General features: G+C 37.9%; 1 protein-coding gene across 5 annotated transcripts in view; it reads right to left on the reverse strand.

Annotated features, from left to right (window-relative positions):
- DCLK2 (doublecortin like kinase 2) overlaps positions 1-25,969 on the reverse strand; it is a 79,810-nt gene that overhangs the window by 28,209 nt on the left and 25,632 nt on the right. For 3 of the 5 annotated variants that reach the window (XR_005601812.1, XM_010412159.3, XM_039551364.1), the window contains exons 3-6: positions 7,784-7,886; positions 5,360-5,458; positions 4,044-4,091; positions 341-435 (exon numbers count right to left, since the gene is read on the reverse strand). Coding sequence is in view for 3 of the 5 variants with exons in the window: in XM_010412159.3 (XP_010410461.4) it covers positions 341-435; positions 4,044-4,091; positions 5,360-5,458; positions 7,784-7,886 (345 nt within the window). In the remaining 2 variants the exon portion in view is untranslated. The remainder of the gene's footprint in view (positions 1-340; positions 436-4,043; positions 4,092-5,359; positions 5,459-7,783; positions 7,887-25,969) is intronic. The other 2 variants (XR_005601813.1, XM_039551363.1) reach the window with 1 other exon arrangement.

Here is a 25,969-nt window from a genome sequence, read left to right on the forward strand (position 1 = left end):
ACTATAAGGTATTGAAAAGACAGTGCTACGTTTATATAGGCTGAAGGAATATAAATTGCTTGGAGGATTTCTGCCATCCAAAAAACAATGGAAAATTTGGAGGACAAAGTGGCATATTCAAGCCAGCACCACACTCTGCCTTTCCGAAGCTGAGTGTTCAACCCAGACAAAACAGAAATATCTTACTTCAGATCTATTCTCCACTTCCTATGAGCAAAAATCATACCAGCAAGGCTACCCTCCAAAATTATAGCTTTTCATTTTTTATTTTTCCTTCAGCTCCAGTGTCATACAGTCAATGAATAATGGAACTTAGGGGGTTTACAGTTCCTGTACTTACCTTAAGTCCACGAAAGCTGCCAGGACTTGTTGGTGAAGAACTGGAGGACTTTGTAGATTTTGGGGTGGATAACTGACTGCTTGGGGTTCCATTAACTGGCCAAAGCAATAGAAGTGAACAAATGGAAAAAGAGATGAAAAAAAAATCGAAAGTTATCACTGAAGTCTGCTAACAAAGACCATAACAGACTCCTCAGCATTTAGGAATAAATGATACATTTGCATGTCACAAAATTGCACCCTGAAAATTCATGTGGCTGGATATGGGATCAAGAAGACATACAAATACTGCATTGTCATTCCAGAGATTAAAAAGGTCCATTCTGTCCTTTACCAGGGCAAGAGTTTTGGGCACAGAAACAAACAAAGAAAAAAAAAAAGCCACGGCCTTTAAAAATTGCATAATAAATTGTGATATCACACAAAAAAATTACAGAAAGAAAGAAGAAGTTTCTAAGGATATTTGACCCTCCTCCTCTTCAGTTTGGATCAATGCCTTACTTTCTAGGCAGAATGTTTCACAGAACACGAGTTTGTTTGTTTTTCCCTAAGAAAAACAGACCAGAAGAATTAACTGTTTGCATGACAGAGAACATTCGCAGTAGTTCAGAAAAATATTGATTTAGGGAAAGAAACCTCACCAAGAGAAAAGCTAGTAGGTTACTTTTGAGCTTGCAATAAGTACAAGTGTCTGTGAAAACATACAATACCCTCCCTCTTGACTTAAAGAGTTCATTCATTTTAAGTCCAGATTTTTGGACAGGCCTCATACAACATCTGTTATCTCTGGTGTATTAAATATAACTTAGGTCAGTCCTTTTATTTTTCTGAAAAGAACACACTGATGAATTTCATTATGCAGAGAGAATAGCACACTGTCCATCAGACACACATATGATGCAATGTTATATGATGAGACATCATTTCTTTCTAGCTGAACCTCATTTTTTTGTGGGAGAGAAAAATACTAGGCAGGAATTTAAGAGCTGAAAATGCTTCAGAGCTGATTTATGGTGATGAATTATTTTTTCAGAAAGAAAAAACAACTCTGATAAACAGAAGCTTAACTTCAAATTAAATAACAGATACACCTGCACAATTTCTTTACATATTCAGGTCTGCCATGGGTTATGCATCACTTCTTAAACTATTGGATTTATTTTACAAGTGTCCATTGACCCAGCACACTAATATTATCTGAGTGTGGGAGATGCCTTCCAAGGACTATTTTTACAACCTGGGCAGCCCATCTGACAGTAGGCCAGGCTGACTGCACTGCAACGTCCACAAATCCCCATTTTTCACAAAGATCTCCTTCTCTGGTGTATGATGTTGAGATACAACTAATTAGTGTTTAGCTACACAGGAAGTCTATCTCGAACTCTGATAACTTGGACTTATATTCCCAGTTCTGTTACAGGACCAAGACCTTAGTTTTTTCTTTTAGAAGTACTCAGTATACTTAGGATATTTTCATGTTGATTTTAACGATGTTTGCCTGTAAGAACAATAAGTGATTTTAAGGCGGGTTTTTTTGAGATGTAGAAAGTATCTAAAAGTATACTACCCTCCTGTAGACTTCAGCAATTTGTTTTGGATAACCCAGCTTATCAATGCATCCTTGTTTTATAGAGAATTTGCAGGTATGACAATGGCAAGAGCTAGCAACTGCTATCTTACTCTTTTCTGCTTCTTGCATGACCAGAAATGAGATAATTCGGTAGAAGAGTTTGCTTCCAAATGACAAACCATTACCACAGGAGGAAAAAATTTTTGTTTGTTCAAAGATTCTTTTATACAGCTCACAGAAAAGTCACTGCTTCCTGAACATGACCACTGTAAGGAACTCTTATCTGTCTCTAAGCCACTACCATCCTCTTTAAGCATTGACAGAACCACCAAAGTGTCCCAGTGAAACTGGCTGGTGAACATAATGTTCTTCCCTCCCAAAACTGTATAAGGAAGAAGAGCCCAGCCTACACTGACTGCACTGTAGCTCTTTGCTAATATCTTAGCTATTCTTGGTGGACAAGGGTGGTGTTCTGAGCCAGGGGCGTGACTGAATGACACCCAGCGGTCCTTCCAAACTTTGTCCTTCTATGATTCTAGGACACACGGTTCATTCTGCTGAGGATCCTTCTGAAAAGAGCTGTCTGCAGATCTCTTTGCCAGTGCCTTCAGAGATCACATGAGCTGCTAAGCAACTGCAACAACAGCAAAAGCCGGAGCTGGCCCTGCCTAGATGTAAAAATTTTGCATCCATAGGGAGTCAGCCAACTGCTTGTGCTGGTTCTGGCTGGGGTGGAATTAATTTTCTTCACAGCAGCTAGCACAGGGCTACGTCTTGGATTTGTGCTGGGAAGTGCTGCTAACACAGGGATGTTTCTGTTATTGCTGAGCAGGGCCTGCACAGCATCGAGGCCTTCCTGCCCCTCATGAGGGGGCTGGGGGCACAGGGAGCTGGGAGGGGACACAGCCAGGACAGCTGACTGCAGCTGATCCAAGAAATATTGCCACCCATGCAGTGTCATGCTCAGCAGTGAAACGAGAGGGAATGTTGGCAGAGGGGACACTGCTCAGTGTCACATTTTTCAGGGACAAGACAGCATCAGTCAGCAGGTCATTCACATCATTTGTTTTTCTTGGGTTTTATTTCTCTCTTTGTTATTTTCACTGCAGCATCATTGTTGCTATTATATTATTGCTTCAATTATTAAACCACTCACATCTCAACCCAGGAATTTTCTCGCTTTCACGCTTCCAATTCACTTCCTTCTTCCTGCTGCAGCAGAGAAGTCAGGAAGTGCCTGTGTGGTGCTCAGTTGCTGGCTGAGGTTGAACCATGACATTGCTATTTCAGACAGCAGCAATTTTTTCTCTCACTCAAAAAACTCAAAAAGCACAAACCTGTCCACTGCTATTGATTTGCTGAATATTCCTTGGATACGCCAAACTTACCTTTTTAATCTATTTTCTAGGCATACATGCTTTTGAGGTCTCTTTCCACATGCATACCAGTCTGAACACACAGAAAAAAACCCCAAACTTTTCTGTCATTCTGAAGCAGTACACGTTAGGCTACATGTTTGGTGCACTGGAATGTTTAAAACTGAAAAATCCATGAATAGCTTCTAAACTGTTAACTTCTAATATGACCCAAAGACTCAATTTATTTGTTAATCAATTTGTGTGTTACTTGTTTCACAGATACTTTGACTTTGAACTGAAGGTTCAAAGAGATTCCTCATTTTTTTTAGAACTTAGGCTGAAATATTACAAGAAAACAAAGAAAAATATGAAATTGCACATAAAATTAAAACCTATGACATGGTTTTGCACTGCTTTTTTCAGTAATTCCCAGAAATTCTTTTTTTGCTGGTTGAAATTTTCTATTATAATATGCTTTAGAATAAGCATACAAATGTATTGCTCCTCAGAATGCTGCTCTACTTGTAGTCAAATTGTATCTTTAAAAATGTAACTTTGACACCATTAGCAGATGTCCAAGAACTAAAAAGCATTACTTCATTGAAATGATCTACCTCAACAAAAAAAACCCCAACACCCATTATGTCTCTGTTTCATCGAATGCAAAATGTGTGTTTCAAGCTTGAAAATATTCACAGATACAGCACCAAAAATACAGGTAAATGGAGAGGGAGGAGACACACTAGTGATATATAGCCATGATGGTAATGGCTCACCTGGGGATTTTGCTGAAGAATGAGCACTGGAGTGGCCACCCCTCTTTACTGTACTCATATATTTGACACAAAGGAAAAAGACATTGAGGAAAGAAGTTAATAAACAGCTCTGAACATGCATGGAAGGAAGAAGGGTAAATAAAAGAAAAGACTACATGGAAAAAAAAAAAGGCAAGTAAATAGAAGGATAAATACCAGACACTTTGCATACATTTTTCAAATTAACCAAACCAAAGGGGATGTAAGTAGAAATAAGTATGGAAATGGCAGCACTGATATCTAAATACTTTGCATAAAATTCACTGCTGATAGATATTCTACATGATCTCATTGGAGGTAACAGAATTGCATGAAATGTAGATCAGTTGCAAAACTTGCCCTTTATGATACATTTTTCTGCAATCCTTCTTTGAAGCTTTTCAGTTAAATATTCAACCTTTATAAACAGATTATTAATATTCCACTTTGAAAGAACCCAAAGATAAAATGACTTTAACCAGCATCAATTAAGCAAAACAAATGTGAAAATGAGAATATGGAACATGTCACAGTTTTGAATACACACAGAAGCTTACATTTATAGTTACATTCAAAAAAGAGCATCATATGTTTACATATTCAATAGTTTGATTTCAGGGGAAAAAGAAGTATTTAGAAATAAAATGCAGAGGTTAAAAACTGAAAAAACCCCAAGCTTCTCCCTCCATTTACATAGAAGACTCAATGGTTGGAACATATGGTGTTCAGCCAAACTGGTGGCAAAATCACAGTGTGAGCACCTTTGAAATTATAAGAAGTACAAGAAGAAAAATTCTGTTAATGGGCAATAACACTACAGTACATCTCCTAAAATTACTTGAACCAGCAAAGTCCTGTACTTCTGACAATATTTGGCTTGTATAAGAGAAACCTTTCAAATTCAAAATTTAAGGGTATAATCTAGTTCAATGAACACGAATTTAACCACATCTAACCACCCTGTCGTTAATAGTCTTCAGGAAAATCAAGTGCCATGCTAAAAACAAATCCCAAGTGCACAATTAGCAAAAATCACTCCAATGTTCATAAGCTGAAATTATTTGTGCCTGTAATTAAAAAATAGAAACCATGCTTCTTCCCAGGATTTAAAAAAAAAAAAAAAGGCAAATTTATTTTAGATTAGTATTAAATCTCTGAGACAAAGTGCAAAAAAGGGTTTTTTTCCCCCTGGAAACACTTGTATTACAGAGAGAGCAACAAGTTTTTTCACCCCACTAAAAAAAAAACAAATAATTTTTGTGTATTTGATGTGTTCAGCTCTTTCCTAGCAGTAGTACCTGAGGCAGGGGATTTGCTCCGACGTGAAGGTCCTGGACTTTTGGATGCAGTGTGCCTCATGGCAGAGGAGCGGGAATAAGACTTCATAACACGACATTCTACAAAGCAAGCAAACTCTCTGTCAAGGGTTTTGGCACCAGTTCAATGCACAGGCTCCCTCCACACACCACTGTGGCTGTTTATTATCCGGGAAATGACCAGCAGTTTCTAAACATCTTTGCCCAGCTGAGTCAAACAGATTTTGTAAGAGCATCCCACAACTCTAACCTGCTCACCATAAAAACCTGTTTGAGCTACTCAATACTGTATGTGACATTCTGTAGATGATATTTCTTCATATCTTGAGGCTGGATTATTACTATAATTCAAGTTTGTACATATGCTGATGCCAAGACTCTTGCTGTAATGGCACTTCCATACAGGACAGCTGCACAGCCAGCACTATTTCCCTTCTTTTTCAAGAAACTGATGCTGTGACCAATTTTTGAACAGGTGAGAACATCGTTGTTTCCACAAGGCTGAAACAATAGATTGCTGTCATTTACCATCAGCTGTATATCATTACATAACAACCTCAATGGGAAAGGAATCAATGAGCACACATGCACTGACATTTTGGACACATTTTAATTCCCATGGTTAGCATCGCTAGCAAATCGCTCCGAATGGGATCATAAATTTCTCTCCTTATTTTGTCCCTGATGCCAACGTCATCATTAGGATGCCATGCCATCACAGAAAAAGTAAGCTGAGCTGCATGCCCTACCAGTCACGTACATAACCTGCTTTTCTCCATTAAGACCCCCAGAGTTATTAGAAGAAGCAGGGACCACCAAAGCTGAAGAGATAAAGGGAAGAAAGAGATAAAGGCAAGGAAATGAGCTCAACTAGTCTGTGCCTTGTGTAATGGGAAAAGGAAATTTACAGCCTTAAAACCTGCTAGGGAAATTAGGATTATGCCCAGACTGGGATTTGCATTGTGAGTAAATACAACCATGCTCTTCCACTCCTTCATAAGAATCACGTAATTTTTTAGCTGTTAACTATGTTAAAAAACACCCTTTTTGCCACCCCCACACTAACTGACTCAACATAATGCAGCAGTTCTGGAAACACAGCACCCTGGCAAGAACAGCAGAATGGGAGGCAGTTGAATCCTCCATCCATCCAAATGTATAGGCCAGTGGAGAGATATACACCTGTACTTCTTGCTGCAACTGAGCATTCTGTAATGAAATTATGGCGTGTGGAAAAATTACAAGAACAGCAGGTGCTTTTGCTTTTATTAAAAAAAAATAAAAATCCTTCATTCACAACTGGAAGCTCCTCTGGAATAATCTGATTATTCTTGCCAGGGCAAGTTTTCTTTACCAGAGATTAACTTTTTTTCATAAAAGAAAAACAGGGTATTCCTCAGCTCAAACAATAAAGACAGAAAAAAACACGTCTAATAGGACCTGTAGCGATAGAACAAGAGGAATGGTTTTAAACTAAAAAAAAGTGTAGATTCAGACTAAATATAAGGAAGCCATTTTTTACTGTGCAAGTGGTGAAACACTAGATAGGGTGCCCAGAGAGGTGGTAGATGTCCTACCCCAGGAAACATTCAAGGTCAGGCTCAATGGGGCTCTGAGCAACCTGAACTTTTTTTTTGGAAGATGTCCCTGCTCCTTGCCAAGGGGCTGGACTAGATGGTCCCTGTAAAGGTCCCTTCTAACCCAACCCATTCTACAATTCCATGAACATGGAGGCAAAAACATATCTATGATTTGATATTCCAAGACAACTCCAAAACTCTCTGGTAGAGGATTGCTTTTTCCTTGAACTTATATTACAAATTTTTTTTTTTTTTTAAGAAAACCAAATTTCATAAATAAGTTCAGTTCATGATCTGTCCAAGGCAGACAGCAGGGGCACAAAGTCCCAGTTTGTCTCACCTCCTTCCCTACCCAGCATCCCCTACAACCTCAAAATAGCTACAAGGCCAACACTTGGTCTATAGCAGACAAGACTGGAGTGTGTGAATTGTCTGGCAGGACAATTCAAGACTGGAAATGAGCATGGATTTTTCAAAAATCTCATGAAGAAAGAAATATGGAAATTATCTTACAGTCACAGATGCCAAAAGTGAACATCTTTAACAGATTTTAGATTCATTAGCTCTGTGACTGTACCTTTCATAATTCAATTCTGTTTTCCATGTAACTTTAGAGACAGAGTTTGTTTTGCAGGAAATTGGATCAGGTTTGTTGGTGCATTTTAACAGGCTTACAGAAGCCAGATGATGGTTTGAGAAAACTTTCTTATCTACAGGAAAATGTCATCCCGTGTATATTTTCCTGAATCACACAATTCTTGAGGGTTGAACATGGGAATGGGATGGAGAATTTCCTATTTCAGTGGGTTCAGGATGTCAGTCTTACCACTGTGATCCAACACGAAGTCATCCTGAGCATACCGGTACTTCTCCGGCCCACACGCGATGAAGACGTCATCATCTCCAAAGAAGTCCTGCAAGCATGTTACCTGGACAGCAAAATAAACAAATGCAGTACTTTCAAACCTAAATCTTGAGTTAGTCAGCAACCATTAGTAAGTTTGTCTTTACCTTCTCACAGTGATACCATAATGTTCTTTTGTAATGACACAAGAACTCCAGTTCGTCAGTACTTCAGCTCTCGAGCAGTGCAGGAAACGTCAGGGCCATGAATGTAAAATATGTCTGCCCCTAACCTCCAAAAACTCCTCTTACATTTAACACCTGTATTTTTGCTTATAGTTACATAAGCATGCTGATGACTTTTGCCTACAACTACACACACATTGCTTTGACAGGAACATCTGAAAACACTATTCAAATATCAAAGCTTCTTGTATTAAGAATACATAAATTGCTTGTGGGAAGATCTGTTGAGTTAAAGTGATTGCATTTGCAAATTGGTTTTTTTATGTTCTGAGGCATTTAATTTGCATGTTTTAATGTCCCATTAAAAAAATAATGATATAATTCCCCTTTCTATGAACGGGTATTTCTTATCCAAGAAAATAAAGAAATAGAGTCCCTTCCATGCTCTTTGCAGTTGTCGGTTCTTAATTATCCGAGTAACGATGCTACTTGGACAATGATGTTATCCAAATAATGTATGTCAAGAAGGATAGGGGTATCAGAAAGAAAAGATGTTTTAGACATTCTTTAAAAACACAAAACCAAAGACCTTGAAAAAAACCCCTCCATTCTCAAAAATCAATAAAAATCACCTTGTGAGGGAGCAAGTGTCTGCTTTAAAAACAGTTAAAACCAAAAAGCCACAACAAGAAATTCCACTGAGGTCATTGTAATTCCCTTGTGAGGGAAACAAGTGTTTGCAGGTAGCAAGCTATCTTTTTTAGATATAAACAGATTAACATTTTAATGTACAGTTGTTTCCCTTTTTTTTAACATTGCATGCCCAAATGTAGAAGTAAAATAAATAGTAAAAGTTAGAATCATTCAATACCATTTGCATAATTCCCCCACTGTGACAATAGTAAACATTGGTAGAAGTACAGGAAGGGCTCTCTGGTGCCTGCAATATTCCAGAGCCACTCGGAATACCAACGACCCCGAGCTCTCCGCAGGAACTCCGGCGCAGGGCATTCCCCAGCAGCAGCGCAGTTGCCATGGCAGCTCCCCCAGGAGAGCAGCCGGATCCTCAGCGCGGCGCCGCTCGCAGCATCCAGCATTTGTGTCACTGTGTTACGCAGCCAAAGGGCCACAGCCAGCACCAAAACCCTGTTATTGTCACCTCACTGCTGCAAGGACGGCTTGCTCTCTTTGATGAGAGAGACATTTTCAGCTCTGCCTGAAACCGCTGCTTTTAGGTAATCGAAAGAGGCGCCAAAAATTGAACTCAAAAGGCTGCACAGATTTAAGAGAAGTTTTGCTAACTTGGGATTTATTCCTCTCTGCTTAATAACCAAGAGGACTCATCATCGTTTCCACAGATTTCCGGAATCCAGCAACCAAGCCAACAGGAAAAGCTGTGAGAAAGCTTCCAGAACACTCATCCCAGCAGCACTGGCAGGACATGGGCAGAAGTGTGAGTTCACACCCAAAGCCCCTAAACCTGGCAGCCATTTCCACAAGCTCTGCCTACCCACCACTGCTCCTGATGGCCTTGCAGCACTGTTTTGAGCAGGTTGGAGTTAAATGCTGTGGTATAGCAGTGCCTAAAATTAATATTTCTGTTCTGATGGAAAGCCTCACCTCACCTCACCCCCTAACCCATCCAGTCTAATGTCTAAGCTGAGAGTAAGGGAGGAAGGAATGATAGATTTTATGTCAGAGTCTGGGAAACACAGAGGGATATAACTGCAAGCAGCAGCATCCCTTTGTTGTCTGCAGAGCAATTCTAAAAAGTCAGGCTCAGATCTGTGCACAAAAGATGACAGCAGCACCCTTAGAAATGCTCCTGAAAATCTGCTGAAAACGGCTACTAGGAATGGGAATGAATAAAGAATTTTAAGGTATAATTCCCATGTAAGCTTCCTCACACGTTCATGTATATAGAGCTTCCCCAGGCAAAATACACAGGGATAATCCTGAGTGCCAGTGATCAGATAAGCTGCTGGAGGTGGAGTCACAGCACCTTTATGTTGGAGTTCAGGCTAATGCCAGCCTCTGTCTGCTCACACACTGTGTGCCTGACCTGTGTGACTCCCACCTGTCAGTCACACACCAGGACAGATTACTGTAAAAGGTGTTAAATATAATTATAACTGAAAGCCAGATAAACACATCTATGAGAAAGCTTTTCTCAGATGCTCGCCGTATTCCAGCAGGGAATACACAAAGTGCTCCTTCTCCCCACAAATAATCCAGACTGGCTACACATAAAATACACAAGAATGAAAAAAAATATTGAACAAGTGTATGCCACAAAGAATAAAGATCTGCTAGAATTTACCAATCCCAAATCACTCCACATTATGAGATGAGGAAAGCATTTGTAAAACTAAATTCATGGAAATGCATTTTTCTAAAAGTACAACCTAATAGTTTTCTTTTTCTAGGCTTTTATCGTAATAAAGTCAAGGGAGCATCTCTCAAGGTGCAAACTGATGTTAAAATGAAGTCTTCATCTCCTACAGAATTAATGTATACACAGCAATTAATGATAAAAGCTTTTTGCTCACTTAGTGTTCAAAAAATTATTAAGTTGAAACTATTAACTTGTTTGCATGTGATTTTGAATGCTGCAAATCCACCATGGTCTAACTTGCAAATCGCACAATTCCACTCCAAAGTATATCTGAACTTAGGTCATAGGAGGGGGTTTTTATTACTTTAATCAGGATTCAATCAGTTAAGAAATTTCTAAACAAAAAATTTTGAAAAGCTTTTTTTTTTTTTTTTACATTTCATTAGCAGTGGAATTTGTGCATATGAATAGCCTGTCATGTATTCCAGAAAGTTAGGAATCAAAATTAGGTACAACAATGCTGCTTCTCTTTCCACTATCCATCTACATTGTCTTACCCACTCTTTGTTTTGTTGCACTTAGTGCTAAAGAACTTTTCTGTTGACTTTGCACATTTCAATTAACATGTTTAAAATATATTAAACTCCATTTCTTTTTAAATACAACAATCCTTTCCCAGACAAACATTGCCTGTGACCTTGTAAGTCCACTGCTATCCCTTCCTTTAAAACAAGAAATGACTTACTGGTGCTCCTCTGACAACTCAAAGCTGCTCAGGTTGTCTCGCTCCACTCCTTTTTTTCAAAATACATCTCTACACACAGCAGAGTGGAGAATGTGTGAGTAAGACTGGATTGGATTTGTACTCAGTCCTTTCCTCAGAATCCTTTCACTTGCATTCTCACCACAGCTTTCTGAGACGATGTGCAAACCACTCTGGGCATCCCTGCTTCCTGATGGTCTCAAAAAAGACCCCAACTGAAGGAATGAAATCTTGAGACACTGGATGACGTTTTTTGACAAACACAAAGACCTCTCTTAAGAGAGGCACATATGACTAACCATGCACTATGTTATTACAGAAGTGTCATGACTAATAATAGTTTGCAAGACAATTTTCGGTCAAAGTGCTGCAAAATCACACAGCTAAAAGCACAAAAAAAGTGGTTTAAATGCAGGAAAAACCCACAAACATGTGGTGTTGAAAAGGAAGGGAGAAAAACATATCTATTTGAAAAATCAAATTCCTGATCCACTGCTGTCTACTAGTGCAGTGCTTTAATGTCACATACACCCATCATATTTACCTGCCAAAATAGGCCTATGTTTCTGACAAATATTTAAAACCAAAGAAGTTTGCTCTATTCAAAGAAATACTTCTTCAGTCAGATCAAGCCACTGGATTAGAACATACAAATTGTCATCCATATGGAAATCCCTTTTCCCTTAACCACCACACATGCCTTGAAATGTGATTTACATCAATCTCTACTCCCACCTCATCTAACAAACAGAAGATACATTCCCCTTCAGAAAAAACATGAATAATGATCAATCTTTTATAAACAGAATTCATCATGTATTTATTGGTTGTCCTTTATGATGAAGACACAATAGAAAAAAATTGAAATAAATAAATAAACCTTTATCCAGAAAATATTTTCCCTTCAATCTCCAGAAGAAAAACACTTAAAAAAAAAAAAAAAAAAAAAAAAAAAAGAGACTGGAGCCAAGAAGGTTTTATAAACACTTGAAAAATTCCTGGAAATTCAAATTCCCTGAAATCTTTAGCACTAAACAGAGTTCTGTGATCATATATCAACAGCCCCCAGCCAGTAGCTTGCTGGATAAACTGTATTTATTCCAGCTCTACAAATGTGCTTCATTCTAAATGTGGAGGAAGGGCTATAAAGACAAATAGTTTGGCTTAATTTAGTGTGTCTGATTCCATTTAAGTAATCAGCTACAGGACTGCACAGTTTAAGCCTGAAGAGCCACACCCTCCATCTGGGGAAAGCTTGTCCAGATGACAAATTCTCAGCAGCAGCTGAAAATGGATCTAAAACATCAAAACTGGAAAAGATAGGAGAGATTATTTGTATTTGTTTTAACAATGGAAGAAATATTTGTATCTACTGACTTCAAGAAAACAGGATACGGTGTAAATATTTTTAAAAGGAAGCACATCACATACGAGGGAAAAGGAAAACTAGGAAAACTGGCATGCACAGCAACAGCTGGATTTTTGAATACGTTTTCAGCTCAGCAGCTGATACAGGCATTTGAAGCTGAAATTCTTCAAGGACTACAGCGGGTTTTTTTTCCCATGAATTGCTAAAAGAGAATGTGAATAATTTTTTAAATGTCAGCATGACAAATTTGGATGCAACCTCCCTGCTATTGCCTTAAGTGCGAGGGGTCTCCACATTTCTTGTGGGAAATGCTGTTCCTTTGACTGGGACAGATTACAACCATGCTGCCCTGGCAGTTCTGCCCTTTGCCCCTTACATCAACTTTTTTTCTGAGTAAGCAAAAGTCAAATATTTGTCTATTTTGCCAGTCAGGTCATATTTGCAATCATCACTTTTGTTTCCCCTTTTGAAATACTTTTAGCACTGCCACTTCCTCTCCACTGCCATTCAGCCTTATTAAAATTCTCGCTGTGTTTCCTGAAGCTGCCAGTCTTACATTTCCAGGGTTTATGCATACCCTATGGTGCAAAATGCAAGGAAAGCACTCCTGCAGAAACAGGTCAGTTGTCTGTCTCCTGTTTCAGCTCCGTCACCCACAGGAGCAGGCTTAACTTTCAAAAGGGAGTTTCCTCTGGGCAGCCTCAGGAACTCAAAAAGGAAGGTGAAAAGGGCATTCCCACCCTTCCCTACTGAGTATCATGATTTTCACAAAGGATTTTTTATCTTGGAAATTCCCCTTGGTTTCTGCTCCTTCTCAAAATAACTTGAAAGGGGGGGATATTTAACCAATATTCTTTACTGTTTACTAATCCATCAGTGCCCTTCATGACTGAACCAAGAAGCACACAAGAAGTTCAGTACGAGCTTTCAGCAGCTATTTTGCCTGGTTATCCCGAGTCATGTTTCCTGACACGTCTTCAGTGAGGGAATAGCCAGATGGGTAGCTAGAATATACCCAAGGAAGGAGAAATAGCAAGAAAAGTGAAACCAATGAGTCCCTGACATGCCCTTTAAAAAAATACCATAATTGCCAGTATTCTTTTTTTTAATTAACAACCTATTCACTTCACAGAAATGACAAAGTGTCAAAGGCAAGTATGCTAAGCAAGTTGGAAGCAGGCAAAAAAAGGAAACTGTTCAACGGCCAGAAGCCCATACTGTACACAAGAACAGCAACAAGACCCACTGCTATATCAGATCCGTAGTAAACCTGGAAAATCAGGTCAAACTGGTAAGATTCCTGCTGGTGTAAGGAAGAAGCACTTGACACTTGCAAAAGCTTCTGTTCCTCACCAGTTTGTGTCTTTCCTCTGTGACAGCTCTACTACAGAATCTCTCTGGGAATTCCCAATGTCTACAAAATTACACAACACCAAGAGAAGGGTAAGCAAGCTGCTAACCTCTGGCTTAAGGCTTTACAGAGCTCAAATGCTACTGAGACTGGGCAAATCTGCCCAGAACAGCTTTAGGGTAGGCTGGGGAATCCTGAAGACTGAGGACATAAAACCGTGAGCTTGGTAAGACTCTAGACACCCGCATCTTTCCTACCAGCTGTAGCTATGGGGACAATGCAAGGCATCACAATAACCTCCCCAACAGTCAACTTCCAGGAGGTCATTAGCAGACAAGGAGCAAAAAACCCCCTCCTTTGTTCTCTGAAAATAATTGGAATTAGGCCAAATGCCTCTTAATTTCTGAGGCTCAAATGCACAACTATTTTGTCTGCAAGGGAAACGTGAAATACGGTAACAGATCAGATCACAGAGAAAGGATGCAAAAGTATCAACTATGTTATAAAATATAAAATTCATTACCTGATCTTCTGTTATGTGACTGCACGTGTCAACCAACAAAATTACCTCAGATATTAAAGAGCATGTTGACGATCCTTCTTCTCTATAATTAATTCAAGTAGTTCACTTGTTTTTTTGGTCTTACTCTACAAAGTCCCTTTTAAACCCATGCTGTTGGTTAATTTTAAACTTGCCAGCAGTCCCACTACAGTCAAGGAAATTATTCACATTTATAAAGCTATGCACAACCACAGCTTGGGAAAGGTCTGAGGGCCTCCTCAGCTCTGCTGGACACTGCAATAAACTATGAAATAAATCTGATTTCTAGGTCAGAGCTTCCACAAGACATTGTCCAATTTACCACTTGAGGTTTGACATCTTGCATCCTTTGTCTTGTCCTTCAAGTTTAATAAATTCACTAAGCAGTGAGAGAAAAACTAAATTTTCTGTTTCTAATAATTTGTAAATGTTGAATTGGCCTGCCTTGGATAAAGGGAGCTCGTTAACCTATTTAAGAAAACAGAAAAAAGAGGAAAAAAATTGAAACAAAGACCATAATGAGAGCAATTCTTCTAGGCCAGCTCCCTAAATGTCTACTTAATCAGTGGCTGTGTCACATAATTAGTCACCATTAGAAAATGAACCTCTTTCCACTGATACTCCATGATGAGGAACAGCAGTGAAAAAAGGAGAAGACAAACCCTTCCATCCCACAGGGAATCTAAGGAGTAAGAAAGGAAACAGAAATGTTAAATCCTTGCCTGCTGCCTTGCAAACAGAAAGTCTGGCAGAAAGCCCAGGAAATGCCTGTTACAGTATGACAATGCAGAAATACTGAATAAACAGACTAGTCAGGTCACCACAACTCACACAGCCCTACAGCTGTTGGGGACAGATGACAATAGAGCGCATCTCACATTTTAGTTTTTAATCTCAATTTCAAGATTTTTGCCTATTTTTTTTAACATCTCAAAATTTTAATTTGGAAAATGAACATGCGGAAACGGAAGATTGCATTTGTGTGTGATTCAAATAGATCATCCTCACTGCAGTGGAAATGACAAGAAGAAAAGTAAGCTGTAGGAATATGCATAAGTTAAGTGAATTCCTACATAAATCTATTTCTTAAAGACTTCCAGTGCAGTAGGACTTTCTGGCAAGTTCTGTTCACCAGTTTTTCCCAAGGGCAAAACTGATCTGTCTGCAAAATGGCATTTCAATTATTGTACTGATTATGTGCAGCTATCTAAATATCAGAAAATAACAGTTGAAAGGACTAAAATTCTGGAAATTGAATCACTTTGAATCACTCTGTACAACTCACCTGTCTCTATAAAACAAAACACCCCTGAGCAACCCTTCCCTCAGCATTATCCACCACTTCAACAAGAGTCCATAACTCCAGTTTATTAAACAGTGAAATCTAATGCCATGCTTCTCAATTTCATGAGTTATACAAAGAAAGAACAGCCTTACCAAGCATGGAGTAAGTGGAAATTGGCAACAGAAAATTAGCAAGTGCAGCTCATGATTGTGTACATAATCCAGTTTGTCTGAAGAGACAAACAAACAAACAAGAGGATTTCCAGTTACAAGACAAGGGTATCTTTGCCTGTAAGTGCACACCAGCTCACAAGTCAGCATAACAGATTCTCTCTTTAAGTGGCATAACTGGGAAGCCTAATACAGAGCCAAAAATAGCACCTGACTTCACACAGCTAACCTTCCATCTTACCACGGAGCAGCTAGGCTAAAAATAAAAGCTACTTGTATTATGAAAGAACATTAAAAGAAAAAAGGGTACATATAAGGACAGATGTCTGATTCATCCAATTCAATCAAATCTTACTGATTTAATGACGCCCTGTTCCACAATACAAATACAGTTAAAATTTAAGTTATACCTTTTTTTTTTCCTCCATAAAATCACCTCTTTTGCGCTATTATAGAAATCAGTGCCTTTGGCTTATCACCCTACTTGAAAAACATGGCATCCACATGCTATGGAGAACTTAAAACCCAAAATTATACGGGCAAATATCCAATGTACTTTTGGGTATTTTTGGTTCTTTAGATCAGAAGAGTTTCTGCAGTATGCATCAGCAATCTATTGCAATCCTAAATTTCCAGTGTTCATGGGCAGACAATTTCCTGGAGACATTACAAAAGCAGCAGCACTTTAAATGAGAACTATTTTTCCACAGACAAATAAGAAATTCAAACTCAGTTTGTGACCAGTGCAGAAAGAATAAAAGAAAAGGCATAAATCTGGAAACATCCTTTGATGACAGGTACAAATCATTTTTCATGACTCTTTAAGCTTTAAATGAGAGATTTATAGTTTTACACTGGAATAGGTTGTCCAGTGAGGTTGTGGGAGTCCTATCCCGGGAAAAAATTCAAGGTAAAGTTGGATGGGGCTTTGAGCAACCTGATCTAGTTGAAGATGTCCCTGCTTATTGCAGAGGGGTTGGATTAGATGACATTTAAAGGTCCATTCAACTGATAATTCTGTGATTCTGTTTTTTTCCTATGGCTTGAATTGTTCGTGCAGGAGCTCCTAAAGTCAGTTTTCTGTTCAAATTCTATTAAAAAATCAAATTAAGTAATTCTAAGGCACAAAATATTAGTTGCAATGCATGACTCACTGGAATTTAATATTGTTACGTAGAGACATAAAAATCTATGGTTGTCTGAGTTCCTGTGTCAGGGTTTCAACCTTGCAGTCATTCAAAGCTGTTTTTCATAGCACCGAATAGGAGGGGGAAAAGCTTTAGGTACCCTATAAACTCAGGTCTCTCTCTCAGTTCTGTTCCCTTCATAGATACTACTTCACATAACAAGAAGCCCTGATAGAATCCACTGAGCTCCTTAGAGATAAGAAGGATGCTTTTCACGTGTATTTTAAGTTTTGATCATTTAACATTTTTTTAGCCCTTAAGACGCTTCATTTAATTAGTGTTCTATTTGTTTCAGCACAACAACAACTGTACTTCTAAATAAACTTATAGTTCTATTTTTGTAATATTACCTTACAGGCTTGGCAATGCTAACAGCTTGCCATACAGCTAAACAGCACACACAGCTGTTGAAGTTATTTGATTCTTGAAGTATCCTCCTCATTTAACTACAAAGTGGAAATGCAGAAAAGAAATTGACCTTATGGATGTTCTCTCTATGCACCATTTCAAACAATGACATTTCACAGATGAAAAGACAGAAATTCTGTGTAAAAATACATCCTTATAAACTGTGAGGGTATTTTGTGCTCAGCAAATTAACTTCCATGCTTTCTCTGCTTTGCCTGTCATGAATTATTGAGGTCTGTTGTACTTGCATGCAAAAACTGGAACAGCTATGCTGGGCTAGGGGCACCAAGTAAGAAAAATGAGGATATAACTGATTAATAGAAGGATGAGAAGCTCAGAAATGTGAGAAAAATTACTGTAACACAGGAAATAGAAACTACTTTTTATCTGGCTTTCACAGATCCAATTCAATCTCATTCGCTCCTAACTTCGACCAATATTACTTCCAAATCTGCTGCTGCTTCTGAATTGCTTTAATAAGCTGATAAACAGATGTAAAACATATTTGAAGACACAGAAACACGTTTGATTTCATGTTCAGACAGCAAATGTATTACAAATGCACTTTAGGTACTGACAAAAGAACAGATGTATCAATACTGTCAGACCAGAAGAAAAGGAGCCTCCATCAGTTTTTCCATGAAACAAAACCCAGCAAAATGCCACACAAGCTTCTTCCTTCAGATCTGGAAATTTCAGTTCTTCCTTTGAACAAACATCCACAATTTCAGGAAAAAAAGCAAAATGGATGCCCCCTCACCCCAGAAACACAGAACTAAACCCCTGCCCAATTCCCCAGACCACTTAAGAGCACAGAAAAGAGGGGCTAAACCCCATTTATCAGTCAGTTGACTTTTATGGCATCTGCTGAGGCTTGTTTTAAAATCACAACACAATACTTTCATTGCTATACTGCTATTAGCAGATTGGAACTCAACTTTGGTGAGTTGGGCAGAGGATTTAGGTGGCTCAGTACTTTTCTGAGTTAAATACTGACTCAGTGCTGGGGTTTTTTTAGGTAAAGTGTGAGTAGATCAGAAGGTGAAGATGCTTAGAGGGCCATAACTCAGCAATAGGCTACTAAATATTAAAAACTTCTAAAGTAGTCTGGGTGACTGTTTCTGCTGAGCCAGAACATGAGGAATGCTGCTGAACACTGGAAGCATCTGGTAGCATTATCATGTTTTATGGACCTCTGTATCAATCACATCATAGATGCTTTTGAAATGCATGAGGAAGTTCATCCCATTTTGAATTAATTAGCTTCAGAAATCATTAATCCTATCTGGAAACAAATTTTCAGAGACCAGGAATAATACATCATAGATTGTTACTGAAGACCCATTTCCAAACCATTTTTCTTTTTTAATAAGAAACTTTAAAAATATATTCCAAACTTCCTCCTCTGTAAGACACTGAACTATGAAGTGTAGATTGAAGCAAACACAATCATAAAACCATAACATCAGTAACAGTGAAACTCAATACTGAAGGTTCTGCTCAGAAAGCAATGCTGGCACCCTTAAAGAATTTTCCACTTTCTTCCACTTATATCTGGCACTACTTGAATCCATACTTTCTTCCAAACTCCTGCCACTCATTGAAGAGCAAATATTCCTTGAATTTACATAGAACTGTATATTTATTCCTTGTAATACAAACCTCTTTGACTCACAAAGCCAATTTACATAATGGGAGGCCCAATGCAAAATTTGGATTTGTACAGTATCAAGATTCTGGCTGATCAAAACTTTTCAGTGGTTTGGCGAAAGCTATTTTTTCCAAAACTGACAGTCTCCCAAGTTTCTGCTTTTCAAATAATAAAGTCAAAGTTCACTGAATGCATTTTTTTATTTGAGGGCTGCTTTTTTGATTAACCCTTTTTCCTCTATAGAAAAAGCACTTAAGAAGCATTAAATGAAAGTCCATTTAAATACAGTAAGAAATGTGAATTGGGGTACTTCTGTTAATTTCAGGTTTTGGTGGGTTTTTTGGGTTTTTATGTTAAATAACCAATTCATGAAGCATTTCATCATACTTTGTCTAAACACCTCATGTATCAGACCTCATTATTTTCACTGCATTGATTATATTTTTTTCACAGTCAGAAAACCAGCAAATGCAGCAGTAGGATCTCTTCACATTCCAAGTCATATTGTGTACAAAGCTAGCTAGTCTGGAAATCAGTAATCACCCATTTCTGGTTAAATAAACAAACAAACAGCAAGCAAAACCTCATTTGCTTCAAGCTAAAAACTAAGACCAGGCTATCGAAGTGGAAGCAAAAGTTATACGCATGATTAATGAGAAAAAAAATTACATTTCCCTATCAGCAAGAGCAGTTATGAAATAGTTTTGTGCCTGCTAGTGCCACTGCTTCACCATTCTGTGGGGTTTTTTACTTTTTAACTAGTTTTCTTTAGCATCTTTATATATCTATCAAAGCTGTTTTCAATTTTGATGAAAGAGGAGTTTCAGAAACATTACTTAAACCGTATAGATAAAAATGCAAACTATATTCCAGTTTACAACAAAACTGGGAACAGATGAGGGCTGTAATGCTACACAGCTAGTGACAGGGAGATCATCTTCAATGATACAGAGGGTGCTCCCTGTGTTCCTGATCCTAAATCAGTCTGGGGCACCTTAGGAGTAGCAAATGCAGCCCCAGCAGGTGAACTGCTACTGTAGCTGCAGCATCCTTCTAGCAGCTTTAATTCTGTTTCCATCATAGCTCCCAACAAGTGGAATTAATCAAGGTCCAGCTCAATGTGGTCAAATCCATGCTGCAGCACTCATGCTTTTGCTGCATATTGCAGTTTAAAGAGAGTGGTATCAAGATGTTCTATCTGGCTCAAAATGTACCTATTCTTACAGCTGATGGAAATACCTATGCAAGTAACTCACAAATATTTGGATTACACGGTTTTTTCATTACCATCATCATGATTAATTTGCAAAACAGAAAAAAAAATTCCAAATTCCCTCCTTGTTTTCCTAAAAAGCAATGTCCTCACTAAGACTAAGCACACACAAGATTATTACATAAAGAGCCTAAAGGGGTATTCAAATAGTTTTAAAATTTATTCTGTAACAAGAATACTCCATCCAGAAGGGAGGTCTGTAGCACGGCCCCTTCCATAGCCTGCACCTGAGTTTGCAGTGGCACAGAAATGCACACAGTACACCAGAGTCTGCTTGCAACACAGCAGAATAAAAGGAATAAGGGCAGCCTTTCAATATCTCAAGAACACAACTCCATGCAGCCAGCTACTGCTCAGTAGGACATCAGCAGCAGGTACTGAACCTGCTCACAACTGCACAGGCTTTGAAGCAAACACTGCACAGGTTGTCCTTGTCACACACTTGTGACCACACGTACAGCAACATGGTATCAACCCCATTCCTCCAGTTTGCAGCAGTCAGGTCAAGACTTTATTGGTTTGGGCTGCATAAAGTATGCAATGGCTGGAGAAGCATCATCATTTCAGCACCTATAGGGATCTGTGTCTTTTTTCCCCCCTCCATTACACATATGGCTTAATATAAAGTTAGTTGTCTGATCCTGAATGAGCTGATTTAAAAGAAAAATCTCATTTTATTAATACATTGCAGGAGCCTTGTGTCAGAAACACCTGATCTCTTGCCATTCTCTTTAGACCACAAGAATCATACTCTCCAAGAGCAGAAAATGCTTCCTTAGGCATGATTTCTGACAATCTCTTCAAACGCTGGAATATCACCAGCCTTGAGATAATATAGACCATAAAAGGCTAAAGCGGGTTGTTAAATGTGTCAGAACATCACCATTCAATCAGTTATACTAAAAGATTCCCTTTACACTACCTGCTCTTACAAATTCCTTCAGTCAGGAGAATTTCTGTCCATACTGGAATCCTGGTTAGAATTTAACCACTCCTACACTTGTTTACAGCAGTATTAGCCCTAATCCATTTAGCCACTATTGCTAAAGCAGGAGTAATAGCTGTAGTGACTACACCTTCATTATTGAGGTTATTGGTGTTCTTATTTCTACTCTCAAGGTCTAAGGCTCTTGTAGATATTCCCCAGTGCTTAAGGAGCTTCCTAAGCAGCTTCTGGGAACATATGTTGTTTTTACTAGCTCTGGGTAGAGTTTCACTGTGTGTGCCAAGCAGACCTCCTTGGGGCCCTGTCAGTGATCAAGTGATTCAGTGTTCAAAATCAGAACCCAAGCCTAGCGACTTTCAGCAGATTCACTCTGAGAGAGCTTTGATTTTTTGTCTGTGTTCAGCACATCCAACCATACTTACTGATTTTATTCTACTGTGACATTTTCTCCAGTAGTTTATTAAAAAGGACTGGCATTACAGAGCACTCTGTACAGTGCATTAAGGTGTGCTGGCAGCACCTGCCTGACCTGCAAAGCCTTCCCCAAACAACAACCAGTCTTAGTAGCTGCCTTAAAAAAATGCTTAAAGAAATCATTTTTATTGCTACAAGTCATCCATTTGACATTAACAACAGTCTTTTTCAATCCAGTTGTAAGTGGAAAGTCTGAGGCATAATAAGCAATATGGCTCATTTATTCCCAAAATAAGGGCATAATGCTAAAAGGTTTTCTAGAAAGCATATACTGAATCAGTGGAATATTTTTCCTCCTTTTCCTGAGTCTCCCAAAAAAATATTTCTCGTGGAGATACAGACTCCCAAGAAGGGAATTTTAAATTATCAGTGATTACTTTTCTATTCCTACTCAGTTTTTGGAAACCATCTGTTTTCTGTGAATACCATGTTGAAACTGCTGCTTAGAACACCATATGGAAAAGTTAACTGCAGCTCCAGGAACCCATGGTTCATCCTGCATCTAAGTATTCCATAGATGTTTCCCTGACAGGCTTTTCTTTTGTGGAAAGAAGGCTATAGCATTATTTTTTGTTACAAAACTCTTTGCTTACTAGTAAAACAAAAAAAAAGAATCTTTTGAAATTTATACACAAATATTTACATTAAAATAGATGGCAGTCACATAATGGTGCTTTTAAAAGAGGGAGGACTATTACTAAACACAGAGGAACTCAAGCATCCTGCAAGGACTGAATGCAGCTTTCTGCAGAGCTGCATTAAAGTCTAAAACTCATTTTTATAATTCCTTTATTGCATTTAAGACCTAGATCAAACAAAGCACAACAGCTCAGAGCTGTAAGTGAGCAGTAGATTCTCTGAACTCATGCTGAGTTTTCTCAACTCAGTATTTATCAGTATGGATATTCCTGAGAGAATCTGGAGAATGTTGTAAAAGATACAGCATGAATTGCCTGTAGTACAAAATCAAGTTCATTCAAAGTTCTTAGTCCTCCTGGGAAGATTCCTTTCTCTGATTTGGTTGACTTATTTGTAATATTTTGGATAACTCTAACACCAGCAGGCTTAAAAAATGAAAACCACTTATAAAACAACCCACAACAGAAGTGCAATCTCCCCTTACACACGGTTACTCATCATATGCTTCATGTTTAATTAAGTGCTGTCAACTCAAATTTAAGTTTACACACAGCCCCCAGAAGCGTTCAAGTACTGCCCTGTGCCTCAGCAAGTTACTACTGTGAGAAGCCTATGCTGGGAAGAAAAAAAGCAGTAAGACTCAACAAGAATAGAAAAGCAGCACAATTTAGGAGTATAAGAACTACAAAAATAACACTATTTAAAACAGGCACATGTTTCATCTCCCTCTAAGCTCATATTAAGAATGGGAGGAGCACAAGTTTAAAACATTTTTATAATTAGAAAGTATTCTATGCTTTTTAACAAGTATAGAAGTTAAAAAAGTAAACCATATGAATTTTGATATGCCTCATAAGCTATATGCAAATGTATCTACCCTCAGTCTGTAACTGTGCCACCCTCTTGGTCATGCACTTTAGAAGTTATTGCAATCATCTGCCAACTCAGATTTCACAGTAAATAGTGACTTGTTTTGTCAAAATTGCCAAATTTTATTGATATTTTAAGAATAAAATATTTTAAAATTAAGACTTTTACTTCAGTCTACTTCAGTTAAGTAGACCAAAGTAAAGGCCATATTTATTGTGTCATTGTAAACCCCTTATATCCAAATGAGTGCAGAAATCCTCTATGGGGATTTATTGTCTGCCACCATGGAGTGGCAGATGCTGCATCAGCTTTTTCTAAAACTGTCTGGTGACATTCTTTTAAAGAAACACTGCAAAAGTGCATTTCATTTACTTCTTGATGATCCCTCCAATCTCCATCATTCCTGAGAAGCACAATTGCTCATCCTTTGCTACTATGAAGCTTGGGACAAACTGGGCTAAGGGCAAGTAAAACTTTAACCCACTGAACTGAGTTCAATTTAAAAAAAGTCTTCATTTGACATAACTACCTTTCTGTATACTGAGATTATTTTTACCTAATTTGAGTGGTCTGAGGCATCAACATTTCATCAACTAAAACCCAAGAAATATTTTTCATCAAATTGCAAGATTACTTATTTTTCCAATACAATGTTTGAAATAACTTACTACAGCCACAGCCAAAAGTTCCCAGTGGCTTTCCAACAGATTTGCCCATAAAAGATTTTAAAATGACCCTATACTTTGTTGAAGCAATAAAACCCCCCCAAAACTGTATTGATACCACTGGCTTACAAAATCCACTTTTTACTACAATTCATTCTACATTGGAGGAAAGATTGCAAGAGAGGGAGGGGGAAAGGCAAGTGAAAATTCTCTGTGAAAATTATTTATAAAAACCTCTATACTTTATACTATCCCTCTGAATAAAGTCACAACATACTTCTTATACTACAGAGAACATGCAGTTATGGGTACAGTGATCCAATTTGAGAATTTGTTAAATGTTTCCATTATCTTTCAGTAGAAACTTTATATTATCAGCAGGAAAACAAAAAAGCATCTACACCAAATATAATAAATAAATGAATAAAAGCTATGGACACTCAATCCTTTTAAGTTGGAAAGATGGAAAAGAGAGTGAGTGCTGAAGCAAGTAAATTTATCCCTCAACTTGTATGTACAACTAACACCTTGCCCAGGGATCCGTCCATTTAAATACCTTCCCTAGCACACACCAGCAGTACCAATAGCAGGGGGAAAAGGGAGAAATGGGGTATAAAAAAGCCTGTCATAATCAGACTGAAATCGCTTGAGGGATTTCCAAGGCTACCTTAATACTATAATAATGAAATAACGCTACCATAGCAGAAGCAAAGCAAGCAAAAAAAATGCAAATCAAATCCCATCAGAGAGAGGTGATGGAGAAGGGTCACTGTAAATTAGAGGAAGGCAGATATCAAGTTTCTGCAAAAGAGGTGATTCACAATAAGTAATTTGCAACCAGCAATTTTATTATCACTGCTTTTCAAATGAAGAGCTCATCAAGTGCTACAAGTTTATCCATGCACTACTGAAAACATGCAGGTATTTTCTGAAAATTAATTTCTCAGAGCCCTAATTCTGACCTGAGAATTTAATTTTTAACATAGTTGGAAATGTTCATAAGTTCACAAATCTGAAGTATAACCTAATACCAATATTAGGTTATATAACCCAATACTAAATTCCAAGAACTTTCAGACAGATTTAACCAAAGAATCTAGTCTAGCAGAATATTAAAAGTGAACAACTTGTTTCAAATAGACTTTTTTTTTAAAAAAAAATTTGTTGTTTTGAGGATACAATTTCTGAAAACAATTTATTTCAGTATTTAGCAAAATACAAACCCTCAAGCATATATAATATAGGTATGTGTATATATATGTATAGATGGTAAAGAATGCTACTTTTCTCACTGAAACCTGTTAATACACTATTAGAATAAGAGTTACTTTGCTAATATTCCACTTTACAGAAAACCTGCACTCTCTATTATAGCAAATGACAATTAAAAAAAAGTAGCTCTGTAGAACAAGACAAAGTTATAACTTCTTCCCTGTCATCTGAGGACAGTTTACACAAACATTCAGGTGTCATATGAAAAATATCTAACCCTTAGCTAAAAATAAAATTTTTTTAGTGTGCTAGTCAGACTGAAAGTGACTCATGGTATGAAGGAACATGAATCATCTAAAACATTTTGAGACGAATTATATATGAATATATAAAGCACTGAGAAATAAATGAGTTCAAGAAGAGCCTCTAACTTCAGACTCATCCCTAACAAAGTCAATTTACAAAAGAGGTATTAATATTTATTCCTCATGCCACACCTAACAAGGTTTTTTTAGCTCAGTCCCCAGTCAGTTTTGAACTTAATGAAGTTTTTTTTTCCATCATACAAATGAGAAAGTGTTGCAATTCTTATCAGTCTACTAACAAGGATTCACAGTGGGGTCTGCACGTGAAAACCCAGCTTTTCCTTTATCCTTCCCCAACATTTACAGCACCAATGAATTTTTGTTCAGAGCAATGATAATTTTCACAACACATTGCTAGGAAATCTGTATCAGTTTTCATTGGCTTTGAAGAGAAGGAAGAAACACAGGGACTACAATTTCGGAAAAATTTTGGAAAAAGGAGAAGTTTCCATGTAAAAATATAGCTCCATTTCCAACTA

Source organism: Corvus cornix, chromosome 4 (assembly GCF_000738735.6).
Source record: "Corvus cornix cornix isolate S_Up_H32 chromosome 4, ASM73873v5, whole genome shotgun sequence".
Taxonomy (NCBI): Eukaryota; Metazoa; Chordata; class Aves; order Passeriformes; family Corvidae; genus Corvus; species Corvus cornix.